The sequence below is a fragment of the Mytilus californianus genome, unplaced genomic scaffold (genome assembly GCF_021869535.1).
Source record: "Mytilus californianus isolate M0D057914Y unplaced genomic scaffold, xbMytCali1.0.p SCAF_7, whole genome shotgun sequence".
NCBI lineage: Eukaryota > Metazoa > Mollusca > Bivalvia > Mytilida > Mytilidae > Mytilus > Mytilus californianus.
The window spans coordinates 59,582,636-59,598,630 of NW_026262723.1; the positions used below are offsets into that span (position 1 = coordinate 59,582,636).

At 31.2% G+C, this 15,995-nt stretch overlaps 1 protein-coding gene across 9 annotated transcripts in view; it reads right to left on the reverse strand.

Annotated features, from left to right (window-relative positions):
- LOC127709502 (uncharacterized) overlaps positions 1–15,995 on the reverse strand; it is a 90,164-nt gene that overhangs the window by 9,506 nt on the left and 64,663 nt on the right. For 2 of the 9 annotated variants that reach the window (XM_052215110.1, XM_052215109.1), the window contains exon 1: positions 2,998–3,652. The exons of 4 other annotated variants lie outside the window; for them this stretch is intronic. In XM_052215110.1, the coding sequence (XP_052071070.1) occupies positions 2,998–3,631 (634 nt within the window). In that variant the 5' untranslated portion in view covers positions 3,632–3,652. Of the gene's footprint in view, positions 1–676; positions 2,365–2,997; positions 3,653–15,995 lie in introns of those variants that run through there. 3 more of the 9 variants (XR_007985693.1, XM_052215106.1, XM_052215108.1) reach the window with 3 other exon arrangements.

Genomic DNA, 15,995 nt, shown 5'->3' on the forward strand with positions numbered 1-15,995 from the left:
CACATTTTCGTTTCCTTTATGGTGATGGTCTATTGAAGTAAACTGCTAAGTTATTTTTTATAAAATGTTAACTAAGATTTACACTAATAACAAGAAATTGATGGTTTTATTATTAAAAATTAAATTGGTCAAACATTTACTTATTATTATTATATTATTATATAGATTTTTATTGTAGAAGGGTACGAATTATATAAAATATCACACCTAGCTTTTTCGATTGCTGTTATTGGTAATGATTGCATACCTTCAGTAGTCACAACTTTCCTTATTGGTTTGATTTAGAGGTTGACATGACAAATAAACGCTTGTTAATTTTTTTGTGATTTTTTAATGATGTTTGCTATGAATCTTAATTCAACACTGTAAGGGTCAACCTGTACTTTCCGAATAAGAATGCCACACACTATAACCACTATCAATTATAGAAAGATGATGGTCCAATAGAACTTGCAACTTATCAACCAAAAACAAAAACAAAAATAAAAAGTGAAGTAAATAAACATAAATAAGGGATTTGTGGAATCAATACTCGAGTGCCTGGTTTAAATAGTCAAGAGTTCTTGAATAGTCAGATATCAGAAATACAAAGTGTAACAGTTCGTCGTGTACAATTTCTTTCTTAATGTGTTTTCTCTTTTATTAATCTCATTTCACCTAAGTGATTAATAGTAAGCAATAGAAATTGTTTATTTAAATCAAAAATTAGTTTAGAATATAGCAAAGTGATTTTGTCTTATGAAATTGTAGGATATGATGTTTCATAATTGTGAAAAAAATGAATGTAAATCATTTTCTTAGTAAGGGATTATCCTATTGTTTAGGCCTACTTACATAGTTCAAAACAAAGAATTTCTAATAAATGAGTTACAACTGCACAGAAGGACATTTATTAGCTAGAAAGGAAATATAATTTCTACAGAGTAATAGTTGAATTAAATTTGAAACAAAATTCGTTCATGTTTACTGGTGCATTAGAATTGGTACCGTAAATCTTATCATGTGAATATTAATAACTTCAATATTGCAAAAACAAAATAAACTCATCAGTGACGCTCGATTCAAAAACAAACTCGAAATTTTGAGTTCTCAATGCTCTTCAACTTGTACTTTATTTGGCCTTTTAAACTGTTTTGATTTCAGTGTCACTGATGAGTCTTTTGTAGACAAAACGCGCGTTTGGCTTAAAAAATGTTATTCCTGATATCTATGATGAGTTTATTTACTTGTTTTATTCATATGAAAATGTATGATACTATTATCAGGGCACAGGTGTTATAATAACGTTAACGCCTGTGTGACTTTATAAACAACATTATTATTAACTGTTCATATTGCCGATGCCGCCATTGCCGGGAACAGTACTCCTAAATCTCGCTATAGCGACTTTCGTCACAGGCATGACAAAAAATGATTAAACCTTATTCATTATAAATTCTGATGAAAAACTACCCCATAAAAAGAGATGAATTGTTTAATCTATACTCATGGTGTTGAATTCTTGTGTCTGGCCTGTATGAATGCCTGTAGCATCATTGGTCGAAGAACTTCCTGATGGATTCTGTTCTTCAATGTCAATTTTCTGCGAAGATTGCACGGAAGATGCATCAAACTCAGGAATTTCTGTTTCGCTGAGTTTTCTTTTTGCACCTTTCTTACTTGTTTCTTCTTTTAAAAAGGCAATGAATTCTTTTACCTCTTTAGACTTGTGTATCATTTCATTTGCAACTATTTCGATATCCTCAGAATCGGCATCAGGAATTTTCTTCTTCAATCGATTCTTTATGACATCTTTTGTGTGGTTTATCCTTTTCTGTATTTCATTCTTATCTTTATTTAATTTTTCCATTTCTCCTGATTAACTGGTATTACATTTTTCTTCTAGATTTTTATATGTAATGGCTGAAATTCTTCCTTCCAAATCGTTCATTTGTTTTCGATATTGTAAATAGTTGTCTATAATATTATACTTCTCGTCTCCCTCCTGTAAATCCATACGAAATATTTTAATTACTGCTTTGATTACCGAATCTTCCTGACAGTTATCAAGAATATCAATAAATCTTTGTTCAAGATCACCATTTTTCCAATAAAAAGTACATTCGCCTTTGCTTTCATCTTCATCTTTATTAGCCAAACATGTGCTTCCTTTGACGTCGTTATCAAACAAAATGTATATTTCTTTTTTCATCTTTTTGCAGAATTCTTTCTTTTTGGGCCCGTTACCCGAACCTGACAATTCACGAATATCAGTTGCAAGAAGAAAATGTTTTTGTTTCATCGAAATCCTTTTGTCTCCAGAAATTTTGTCATCGTGAATTAGCAAACGAAACATAGCCTCTACTACTATTTTGTCAGTTTTACCTTCAACGAAAAGAATTCGAGAGGAAAAAAGGAGATTTTTCATTTCTTCGGAACGATCACTTTCCCACAACTTAACGTATCCTTTTGGAACTTTGCAGATTGAATGACAGATGGTTGCATTCAAAATGGATTTTGACGATACAAATGTTCTTGACATGGCCCATTTATCGATCAACGAAGGATTGTGGGTAATTATCAAGACTGTTTTCCCTTTAATACCCCTAAGAATTAAATCACGCATTTTCTTGATCATGTGCGGATGCATACCTCGATCTGGTTCCTCAAAAGTTATTGTTGAATACTCTTTGTGTGAAAGAATAAGTGTTAACTGCTTGGCTTCTAGTATGCCTTCTGGTGTTTTCAAAAGTGGATTTGGTGGCAAATCTAGTCTATCAGAATTACTAACTGAAATGTTTCGTTTTAGTTTCTTGAATTGGTAAGGATATACAATATGTTCAGAAAAGTTGATCTCTTGTTTTTCATCAACCATTTCATCATCTAGAAGATGCAATAAAATTTCTGCGCGTTTGCAAGCTTTTTTATAGTTTCTTTTTCTATGCTTTTGTTTGTTATACTTGCTGTTTGTCCACTGAAGTGGACCATTTGATCGCATTGGCAATATTCCAACATAACCTCTTTCTAGCCAATCGTAAAGTGTATTCATGGTTTTCAATGCTTCTTTAGAAGTAGATTCAAACTCTTTTGTAATCATGATAAAGAAGTTACGTATTTCATCGTTTTTGCTGCCACTATCTTCTACATTTTCATCTTTTGTGCTGCCACTATCAGTTACTTTTTCTATAACAGCTTTTTCCAGTGTTACTTCTGTGCATCCTTTGCTTTTAAGTTTCTCTGTTCTGCAACCATAATTTCCTAGAAATTTATGTACGAAGGTCTGAAAGGAATGCCCATTGGATGCTGAGGAGATAACTTTGTAATATACAAATCCATTTGCTTGGTCATTTCTATTATTTTTGACGAACACGCATGCGATAATCTCTTTTGGTTGTTGCATGCAACTAATATTAAGTGAAGGATATCGCTCAGGTATCGTAAAATGACAAACAGCATACGCCAATTCATTTTTATTTAATACAGAACTTGTTGATGTATTTATATTGTTGGAATAACATCTGCGAATTAATTCTAAAACAGCTGTTTTTCCAGTAGAATTGCTGCCAATGATAAAATTTGTACCCTCTTCAAAAACAAGTCTCTGTTCCTGATTGAAATGAACAAAATTGTGAAATGCGATAGATCGTATCATGGCTTATAATTGTTTTTGTTACAGGCTGCAATTTAAAACAATTTCATTTTGTTTATGTTAACAAACTGTAACTATCAATTCATATAATATAACACGAACACACATTTCGAATATTTAAATCACTAGATTTTTTCAAAATTTGTGTTTTTGGATTAATGTCGCTTTAGCGTATACCACCATCTCTTCTTTTATTCAGTGGGGTCAGAAATGACAGTTGTCTCTTAATATGACATGAAAATATATGAAGCGTTGATGAGCTGTGCTCTTGTTTTCGTTTTTTATCCATATCTTAACACGTTTGGTTAAATATTCTCTTTATATAATAAATAACTTTAAAAGAGAGGGGCGAGAGATACCAGAGAGACATTCAAACTCATAAATCGAAAATAAACTGACAACGCCATGGCTAAAAAAGAAAAAGACAAACAGACAAACAATAGTACACAAAAACACAACATAAAAAACTAAAGACTAAGCAAAACGAACCCCACCAAAAACTGGAGTCGATTTTTTGTCGATTATGACAAATGAAACAGTGTGTGGTTCTATAAATACTTAACTGTTATATAAAACAGTCCTTGATTTTACGGAATGCATTACATATTCAGAAACTTTTTGGGAGGTATTGTGGTTTTTTTCTTAAATTGATGACAAAGAAAAAAGAAACTGTCTCCGCCAAACACAGAGGAACATTTATATTGCCGAACATTATTGAAAAATATAAAATAAGCATTGTTTTCCCCAAAAATGTATGATTTTAAATAGAAATGCTTGTTCGGAGAAAAAAAAACATGTCAACGTAATATATTGTGTTTTCATAATTGAAGAGTCTGAAACTAACTAGTTGTATGTATGTCTAGGCAAAAACTGATGCTCTTTAAAAAGCAGAGATGATAACAAAATTTATAGATAAACATATATATTGTTGTTCGGTCTTGAAAATCTTTGAAGAAAAAAAATAGTCGAAAGAACGGCATTAATCAATGCACAAATTGATATGACAAGATCGTCTCAAATTTAATTTAACTATTGTCAACTCGCTAATCTTGTTTATACAGTGTATACTATCAAATTGTAACAATATTGTGTTTTGTCTATAAAACAAATGTTTCCTACCACTCTTTCGTTGCCCTAAACTTGTCGCGATTTTGTTATATTTTGTAGATTTTGATTGTTATATTTCTCCTTTGTCAAACCCGTCGAGCAATATTTGTTGGTAATTGGAACACATACATTTTCTAACGAAACAGTCTATAGACCTGTAACATCTGAAGTTTTGTATATATCCTTTATTTACCGCAGTCTACAGATTATCCAGGAACTAGAATCATTAACCTATTCTTTATAGGATCGTGCAATGTCTATATTTAAAGATTTAAATCAGACGCATATATGCTTTTGTAAACGGTTTTATAATAAAATTACCTAAATCTTATATTTGATTTTTAACCAAAATTTTAAATTAACCCAATTAGAAATATAGAAGGTCGACCATATATATTTTTTATGAAGTAAATAAACATTAAAGAATATACCACAACTCTTTTTCAAATGAAATTACTTATATTCCCCTTTTAAGATTTATAGTACATACCTTTTCCATGCACCAAGTAACTATGCAAGTAAGAACTATCAACGTATATTTGTTACTCCAAGCAACAGTTAATGTGTAAACTTTGTTATAAACAATGCCATACTATCATATTATCTGATCCTTTTGGAACAAATATTCAATAGCCTTTATTCTCTTAGGAACTAATACTGTAATATTTTTTTCTTGTGGAAATACTATTACGTAATATTTGGAACAAATATAATAAAGGAACTTCTATTTGATGAGAGATGATACGGGTTAGTTTAAATTCTATTATAATCTAAGTATTGTTTACGAAACAATGAGTTCTATAACTATATAATAAAATATCCCAAATTTCAATAGTCTATTTGATAATTTTAAAAAAAATTTATATCTTTATGATGAATTAATAATTAAAGATTTTGACAAAGGGTTTTAAATAAGTTACACAAAAAGCAGATAAAAGCTATCGAACAGTGTTTTATAAATTAAAACATAACTAAATTTATTATTGCTATTCAGCTATAAACATTTATGGTCCCACATTATGTCGTTACTTATATTTTTGCTTTGCACAATATCATGTTTTTCTGTGACAGTTTATGACATCTATTCCCTCAATCTGTTAGATGTGTACTGATTGACATTGTTATTAGCTTTAAAATAGTTTTCACTAGCAGGGAGTTCATGTTTTAACATGTTTAACCCCCCGCATTCTGTATATGCCTGTGTCAAGTCTGGAACCTATAATATAGTGGTTGTCGTTTGTTGCTGTATATGGAACACATGGAAGTTCATACCTAAACATGCCCAATGGTATGGTGGTTTTGGGGAAAGAATGGTTGGACTCACCTAGATTTGCCTGACAAAAGATTCTTGGACGTGCATATATAGATAATCCGCTGTAACAGACACTAGTTGTGAAAATTGAAGCAAACTAAGCAACAGACCGCTTACCTATATATCGTCGAACATGGTGATCCAGAGCCGCTTACGTATGGAAGGCAGATTAAATCTTTCCCGTATCCGTAATACAGACGGTTGAGACTTTTATAGTGCCGTTATAACAACAACCATGAAAATTTGAATGATCAAGTGAAAAGGAGATTCCTTCTTATTGAACAATTCTTAGCATGATAGAAACACGAATATTTGACATCCTTACGTGAATTTCACCGAGTGTCGGAAAATAACAATTCAACTGTGAAACTAGGAGATGTAGTGGTTACTCTGAATTTCAATGTCGCTAACGTAATACAAATATACATCTTACAACTTTTGTTTCCTTCACAAAAGGGGTCACTGGCAATACCGATACTAACAATTTAATGTTATCCTCCGAATGTGTGAGTGTTACTTACCTGGTATGGTGTTAGTTTTTGGTAAATTGCTTTTCATAATGGCCGGCGTGGTCATTCAAATCAATGTTTGTTTCTTGTCATTTTGCTTTGAACGATATTTATTGTATTTACTTGTCAATCATCGTACAGTGCACATTTTAAATAAGACGATCGATACCTTCTGTAACACCCCAAAAGCTGAACACGAATTGCATCGCAACTTACGTGGATATCCGTTAACAAAGTTTTTAATTTTGGTTGCGACGCTCAAGTCTGATGTCTTTCATTTTTATTTGAGGTCTTTAAGGGAGATAAACCTTCTTTTGTATCCAATTCCATTCTTAGTTTAAACTGTATACTTGTCAGGAAGATACATTAGCGTATTATCAAGCATGTCAATGTGGAAAAAGTAAAACGATATTATGAGAAAATCCAAAACATGTTAAACAAACAACAGCGTGACTTACAGGAAAAAAGAAGAATAGACAAACATCTGCACAACAGAATATATAGAAAACGAAAAATTGATTAAGACCACCGCAACTAAAATTGAGTTTTTGACGGTTGAAAAATCCATGTTCCAGTAGTGTTGGTCATGAAAATGCATTGTCTATTGTCGATTTTCACATATTAGTTTCAATAACAGTCATGCTTAATAACTGTGTATGTGATATCTAGTACCATTTTAGTTGAAGCTTAATGGGATAGATTAGTACTATTTATACATCAAACTAAAATATTCAATGAGAAGACATCATCGTATAGTAGAACATGACGTTAACGATGATGCTAGCATCATTCATTTTTCCTGTGTGAAGTCTGCCTAAAAAAATATACGAAAATGAGCACATCTGGCTCCCATTAGATTGCTGACTTTCTGTTGAAAAAAACTTTTTAACATATGCTTCTAATGTGTTGTTATTGTAATATAAAGCAACTTTATGATATCTGACCTTTTTTTTTTTTTAAAAAGTATTGTATTTTTTTATTTTACGATGAGCAATACACATTTTCGTTTCCTTTATGGTGATGGTCTATTGAAGTAAACTGCTAAGTTATTTTTTATAAAATGTTAACTAAGATTTACACTAATAACAAGAAATATAATGGTTTTATTATTAAAAATTAAATTGGTCAAACATTTACTTATTATTATTATATCATTATATAGATTTTTATAGTAGAAGGGTACGAATTATATAAAATATCACACCTAGCTTTTTCGATTGCTGTTATTGGTAATGATTGCATACCTTCAGTAGTCACAACTTTCCTTATTGGTTTGATTTAGAGGTTGACATGACAAATAAACGCTTGTTAATTTTTTGGTGATTTTTTAATGATGTTTGCTATAAATCTTAATTCAACACTGTAAGGGTCAACTTGTACTTTCCGAATAAGAATGCCACATACTACAACCACTATCAATAATAGAAAGATGATGGTCCAATATAATGCAACTTATCAACCAAAAACAAAAATAAAAAGTGAAGTAAATAAACATAAATAAGGGATTTGTGGAATCAATACTCGAGTGCCTGGTTTAAATAGTCAAGAGTTCTTGAATAGTCAGATATCAGAAATACAAAGTGTAACAGTTCGTCGTGTACAATGTCTTTCTTAATGTGTTTTCTCTTTTATTAATCTCATTTCACCTAAGTGATTAATAGTAAGCAATAGAAATTGTTTATTTAAATCAAAAATTAGTTTAGAATATAGCAAAGTGATTTTGTCTGATGAAATTGTAGGATATGATGTTTCATAATTGTGAAAAATTAATGTAAATCATTTTCTTAGTAAGGGATTATCCTATTGTTTAGGCCTACTTACACAGTTCAAAACACAGAATTTCTAATAAATGAGTTACAACTGCACAGAAGGACATTTATTAGCTAGAAAGGAAATATAATTTCAACAGAGTAATAGTTGAATTAAATTTGAAACAAAATTCGTTCATGTTTACTGGTGCATTAGAATTGGTACCGTAAATCTTATCATGTGAATATTAATAACTTCAATATTGCAAAAACAAAATAAACTCATCAGAGACGTTCGATTCAAAAACAAATGAGGCTCAAGTAATCTATTCCTGTAGGTTAAAGGGGGAAGGGTTGGAAAATCCTTAGTATTTCGAACAATTCAAAGTTTTGTAAACAGTAAATTTAGAAAAATGATATTTCATGCTGACACAGAAGTACTGAGTAATGAATGGGCTTATGATACCCTAGGAGAGGAACCCTAAATTACAGTAGCACCGACCCAGTGGTTGTACAAAGCAATTCATCAACGATACCATTGCTTATAGTTTTGTTAAACAGACTTTTTCAAACGCATTACTGAGTCAGAGAGATAATTCGCTTAACCCAGTTCTACACCCTTAAATGACAAGTCTATGGAGAATTGTTAAGGAAATATTTGTGAATGGTTATGTCTGAATGCTAGATTAATAACTTTGACTACATCCAATTCATCCTATTTTCATACATTAAAGACTTCAGATTTGTTTATATGCAATGCCAAATATCATAAAATACTTCGAGTTTTGTTTCGGTTTGAAAACTAAATTACTGAAATATGAAAAGACCACCAAACATTTCAACGTTTGGTGTTATTTAATCAAATTCAATTCATTTGATCAAACTTCCCGGAAATAATTCAAAGTCAGAAAGACAAAAGTTTGTCATGTGATCTATCAGTTGATAAGTGAAGTGCTATACTGATTTTGCCTTTAAATTTGAACTTTAATACTTTTATAAATTCTTTTTTTAATCAAGTGCATTAGCAGCTCATACAGAGGGTAACCGATTGTGAATTCTCTTTTCGTGTATATCTAACACTATTCCTTCCATGAGAGGTTGAAGAATAAGACAGATTTGTTTTATTTATTATTTGCCAGATTATTAGTATCTTAATGATAACATATATATCTATTTCATTTGTTTTTAATGTGCCTTTAATGGTTGGGTTATGACTTCCTCGTTTTACTTTGCCTATGACAATTTTCATTTTCAGTACATTTTTTCTTATTAAATTATTAAATAATCAAAACACTACGGTTATCCCCCTGTGCGTCAGTCGTATAGGCACAACATTTCGGAATATTTGGTTATTAATGCTCTTCAACTTTGTATTTTGACTTGGTTTTCCAACTGTTTTTCAGGTGCAACTGATGTGTCTTATGTAGACGTACCAAAGTACATTTATGGTATCTTTGATGGTTTATTTTTTTCTCTTTTGAATACAACTATGTTGATTTTGGACGGATTTGGAAAATTTCGTACTTGGCGGATAGTTGTCCATTGAAAACCTTGTCATATATTTTTTCTGTTCATAGTTTCAAAAAATATGGTGAATTGAATGAAAACCAAGCCTATTTATTTCTGGTTATATGTTATACAGATTTAGATTATAAGAAATGAGTTTTTTTTATCTGTGTTATAATTTTGAATGCAGTTGTATATATTTTTATTTGTGAATATAAACTACATTTGATACTAGCCAACGGAATACAAACGATAATTAAATGTCTTAGTATTCGTGTCGTTAAGTTTTTGTCTCTTTTACGTTCACCGCGTATCTCTTTAAAACAAAATTTAAAATATTTGATTAATTATTTTCCAATAATATACCACGAATTGACCAAAACATATTGGTTATTACAGCAATAAGCATTACAGTCAACTCGTTCTAGTTAGAAAGAATGATAAGGACATCATAAATGCGTCACAATGTTCCTCTCATATTATCACAAAAATAACAAAGTTTTGTGGAAGTATGATTCTACTGTTGGAAGTTAGACAAAACGGTATTTCGCTCAGGTTTTTTTAATTTTTATATTATTTACCTATAAAAAAAGTTAAACAGTTGGCTTAAGCTAGTTATAAAACAAGGTACAGTCCACCATTTTCTTCGTAAAAAGCCTGTACTAAGGCAGAAATACGGTAGTTGTTTTTCACTTATCCCGTCGATTGAAAGCGTTTGATTTTGCCAGTTTTTAATGGACTCCCCCTTTTGCTTTGGAGTTCAGTATTTGTGTTATTTTTTTTTAGAAAAAGTTTATAAGGCTTTAAATCAGAAGTTATTAAATATTATATAGACACATGTTATAATGAAAGGATGAGTCACCTTGCAGGAATTTGATAAAAATAGCTTTTATGGTATTTTGTTATATACAGAAAACAAAATTATTAGTTCTTTAGATCTTCTATTGTTTTACGTTTTAAGAGTTGCTGTAGAAATCTGGCCTCTTTTCTGAAATTCTTTACATAAATTTTCATTTGTTTTTCTGCTATGTCTGTACTGAAAGTTGCAGGAAATCTAAATGGAAACACAGCGGCTAATAAATCTTAAAAAGAGGCATAGAATAGTGTAGGGTTAGGTCTCACAAACACGTTCAACCCCGTCACATTATTTATGTGTTTGTCCGCAGCCATGACCTTGTGTTCCAGTGATTTTCGTTGGTAAGTATTCGTCACAATTGTAAATTTCCTTTTGTTTTAGTTAAGAGCACTTCTCTGTAACCACCAACCATTTCATGTAAAGGGGTCGGCACGCAGAGTCACCGATTTTCCTGAAACTTAGCCGTTTCATGAATCATGAATAAGCTGGGGTTACAAGTAAAAAGTATCAATATTTCTTGTCAATAAATGATAACAAAATGTTTGGATATTGGGTGCTAGAATGGTTGCCGTGGAAACAAAAATGTGTCATGTTTGCCTTTTTTCCGCTGAAATTTGACCATGTCATTAATTAAGATAATCACTAAAAAGTAATAACTATTGAATGACTATGATGTGCAAACTATTGGCAATTAAATTACCATCATTTTGACACAAGTTCAAAGGCTATTGATGACCTTGACCTTTGACCTTGTGTATATTAATTGAATTTTGTAAGAAAAGATAAAAGGAAGAAGCAAACAATACACGGGGGAAAAGTTCAGGGCGTTTAAAGCCACTATGTTGTCAACAGTTAGCAATCAAGGTCATGTCAAAAGTGCTAAACAACCACCCTTATTTGATCAAAAAGTAACTAGTATCCATACATATTTTGATTAAGCACTATATAAACTATTACATAGACCTTACATAAAAGGTCAAAGGGGAATGTCATCACGTCCTAAGCAATAATTCATTTATAGTTGAAAAAAGCGTAGCAATCATTTATTTATTTTAGAAAAATGCCTAGCAACCGTTTATTTATACTTGAAAACTACCTAGCAACAATATATGTCGGTTTCATTGGGACACAAATCAGAAAGAAATAGTATTAAACATGCAGTTTTCTTTAAATTAGTAATTCTTTCAAAGAGCACATGTATAATCCAGAATTGTAAGGCATATGTCAAATTCAATTTCAAGGGATTGATTACAAATTCAAATACAAATATTAGAAGATGGTGTGACTGTCAATGAGACAACTCTAAGACCAAAGGTTATTTTTAAGACAGGTCCTTTGAATCAACAAGAACAAGACAAAAGGAACGGAACTGCTAAGAGAACGACCAATTTATTTCTTTGGTTGGGGTTGGGATTTTGGGCAAGAGGTTTTGCTAAGATATAACTATCATTTTTACCCATTATAAGGCTGGATTACTTATTTCATTCTTTTATCAACGAAATAACAATTTTTCATTTTGTACACACCTATTTCCTATTTCAAATTGTATGTTGCTGATATGCATCTGAACAGAAAATTCCTTTGCAGCATGTCTTAGGAAATATTATTGATTTTCAGTTCTAGACACCATCACATTAATTTCATTTAGCATCCCTTTTCCCACCACAAAATATAAAATGGTCCTAGCTAATAGAACGACTCTGATTCTGCTCAATTGCTATATTTGTATTCTGTTGATCGTTTAAAAAAAAGTTTTCTTGAAAACAAAATACATTGTGTGTTCTGCAAAATGTATTTTTTAAGCTCACCTGGCCCACAGGGCCAAGTGGGATTTTCTCATCATATTTCAACTACCGTCGTTATATTACAAAAATCTTCTTCTCTGAAACTAATAGGCCAGAATTGACCACAATCATCATTAGGGTATGTACTACAAATATGTTCCAGGAAAGCTGGCATGGCTAAAATAGAACAAAGGGGTAAAATTCATCTACATGTATTATCATAAAAACTGTTATAAATAGAAACAATTCTGACAGGGGCTTGAATATTTTGAATGATGAGATCTACCTATTGTCTATTTACATCAAAACTGTTTGACAACTTCTTATAGGAGTTATGGTCCTTAAATGATGAATTTATTGCCTATTATCTTGAAAACTATAATAGATAGAAAGAAACATTGAAAATTAAAAAAAATATCAGCAAGACAAGGTTTGAAATAATTCAATATGATTAAATTCGTCTGACGACTCCTTATAAGTGTTATTGCCCTTTAATGGAGATTTTGGGTAACATTCGTCATTTCATGTTAACATAGTATTAGTAAACATATCTTAATAAAGATTTTTGCTACGTACAGCTACAAAATGTACAAGAGTAAATAAATAAAAAATATATAAGTAATTCAATTATTAGGATAAGGAAACAAACGCAGTGCTGTTATTTAAATCCGTCTCCTTTAGTAGTCATTTTAAAAGGGCAAAATGCCTTTATTGAATCAAAAGACAATTTCGGCCATGTTGATTAATTAGTCTTGTTGGTAATAATGCCATTAAATTGTCCATCTATGCATAATAGTTTTCAATACAAATAACTTTGAATTGCTTTATTACTTTCTATTTATTCGTTGAAGTTTCAAGATTAAGACCAAAAAAAGTAAAACATAAGGCTCCAAGGAAGCTGTATTATGATACAACTGGCATTTTTGCGTAAAATTGATACAATAAAATTAGAAAAATATTTCAAGCAAAAATGCAAAATCAAATTATTATTCTGTGGTATTCCTTATCTTATATTATAGTGTATGTATACCCTTTAAATGTTCTTTATATAAATATATAAGAATGATATGTTTTGATTGCAATTTGACCAGTAATTTTAAAGGACAAAACTTTTGCAAAAGTGTACAGACTACTACAAAGAACGATAAGAGATGAGATTAAAATGTCAATTGTTCGTGAACAATCAAGAGGTCTTTCCTTTTTGGTTAGTTAAATTATATGTCTAAATAAGCGTAGAATTAATTTAAAAGCTCTAAAACACACATAAAACCCATACAATATGATCAAAAACACATAATTCGAAATTTGGGATAAGACCTTGACTTTTGACCTAATAACCTATGTCAAGGTCATTGGTCCTCGATGTCATTGCAGAAGACCCAATAGGTCTAGAACCTTTCGTTCAAGAGTTAAACCTAATTTTATCTGTTAAAAAATCGTTAACGGAGGTTATACCCCTTACGGCAAGGTCAAATTTCTTCGGTCAAAATGTAAAAAGGTTGCGCCTTACATTTTTCACTATTCACGATTTCTGTAAGTATAATGGTTTTTGAGATATCCCATTAAAAATTAAAAGATCAAAGGTCAATCTTAAAAATCTTTAAAACACAGGTAAAACACTTTAATTAAGGCCAAAAACACATAATTTGCTATCTTGGACATGACCTTGACCTTTGACCTTGTGACTTTGTCAAGGTCATTGGTCCCTAATGTCATTTGCAAAAGACCTCATGAGACCTTTAGTTAAATAGTTAACGCTAATTTTGTTTTTTCAGAAACCGTTAACTGGGGTTATGCCCCTTACGGCAGGGTCAAATATCTTCGATCAAAATGTATCAAAATTACGCCTTAATGACCCAAACATTTTCCACTATTCAAGACTTCAGTAAGTTTATTGGTTTCTGTAATCATCCCAAAACAATGTGTGAGATCAAAGGTCAAGGTCAATATAAAAATTTGACCTTGAGGCATTTTCAAGCACATATGAATTGATGATCATTAGTGAAGATCCTAGGTGGCTACGACTTACGGTTTCTGAGTTTTAGTGGCAAACCGACATTGATTAATTTTCAAAGGGGCATAACCCTACCAATGAGTCGCTGAATCTTTTTGATCCAAATGTAACGAATTCGAAGAACCAAGGTCTGGTCCTCAACAAATTCCACCTTTCGTTTTTTTCTACCTTTTATGGTTACGGTGTTTGAATGATAACAAGGTTTTCGGTGTTAGGGGAGATAACTGTTATGAAGGAAATGTTACAGTTAGTTTTTGGTCAACCGATTCTTGATACCTAATATCATTTTCACATGTCGTGTACTTTTTTGGGGAAATGTCGTTAAAGTTTTGCGGAAGATGATAATAATAATCAGAAGAAATACAGTGCGATCTTTCCTTATAGTGAAAGGAAGTTTTTATCTAATTAAGTTTTTGAAGTAAAATAACTGCGAAATTTGCTCAAAGTTGACATTTAAAGATGTCCAGTGTTCTGAAACTTTTACGCAATACCTACTGACCCTAACATTCTGTCTTGCTCTAACTGCTTTAGTGTTTGTGAATAAAGCAAAAAACTATCGTTTAAATTTCAGTGTTTTATTTTAATTGTACCAGCCGTAATTGTTACCAGGTAGTAACAGAATAAAGGACGTTTAAGAATAAATGCTATGCGTTATCACTAAAATAACATTTGATTGTGCAGTTTCAAAGGCAAATATGTTAGACCGACAAATGTACAAAATGATTACAACGACGAACACCAACTGTTTGTATAACCTCAAAAGGCTCTTAAGAGCCACACGAGGAAAGATCTTTGAATCATGAACAGATCGAAAGATTTGTTTGTACCTTTTGTCTTCGCGATACACACATTGATGGTTGCTAGTCATTTTCCACAATATCAGAATGGCTGCAAAGAATTTTTTAACGATATTGACCACTGTTGTAAACCTATATATATATATGCCTGGAAAAAACAGCATTTGTATTTCAAGTCATAACAGCAGACAAAGTGGTTAACTGAAATTCACATGAGTAAAATCGTTTCAGCGAATTATTTACGTCAAGGAACACAATTTCAGTTCTTAAAAGGAATTTTAAATTCTTATTGAAAGAAAGAATTGCAAGTTTTGTATCAGAATTTCTGAATTTTGGCCCAAGGGACCAAAACATTCATTTGATGGTTGTTAGTCATTTTATAACTATATGAGAATGGCTACTTAATTCAGTGGTGACAATATTGACCCCTTATCTTTAATTAGGATCTATATCATAGTTCATATTAATCTGAACCCAAATATGCATGGTTGCTAGGTACTTTTATATCAAGTAAGGGTCGTTGCTAAGGACTTTTGACATGACCTTGACCTCTGGCATTTTGCTTTATTATCGAATAAGAGTAATAATCTATCTGAGCATTTTAGCTGTTTACTGTATGGGTTATTTGTTATAATTTTTGACAAAATCTAATGAAAAAAGACTCAAGGTCAAAGGTCAAGGTCATCATTTTTTGTCATCCCAATACATTACTTTTATTCATTGTTGAAGGTCTC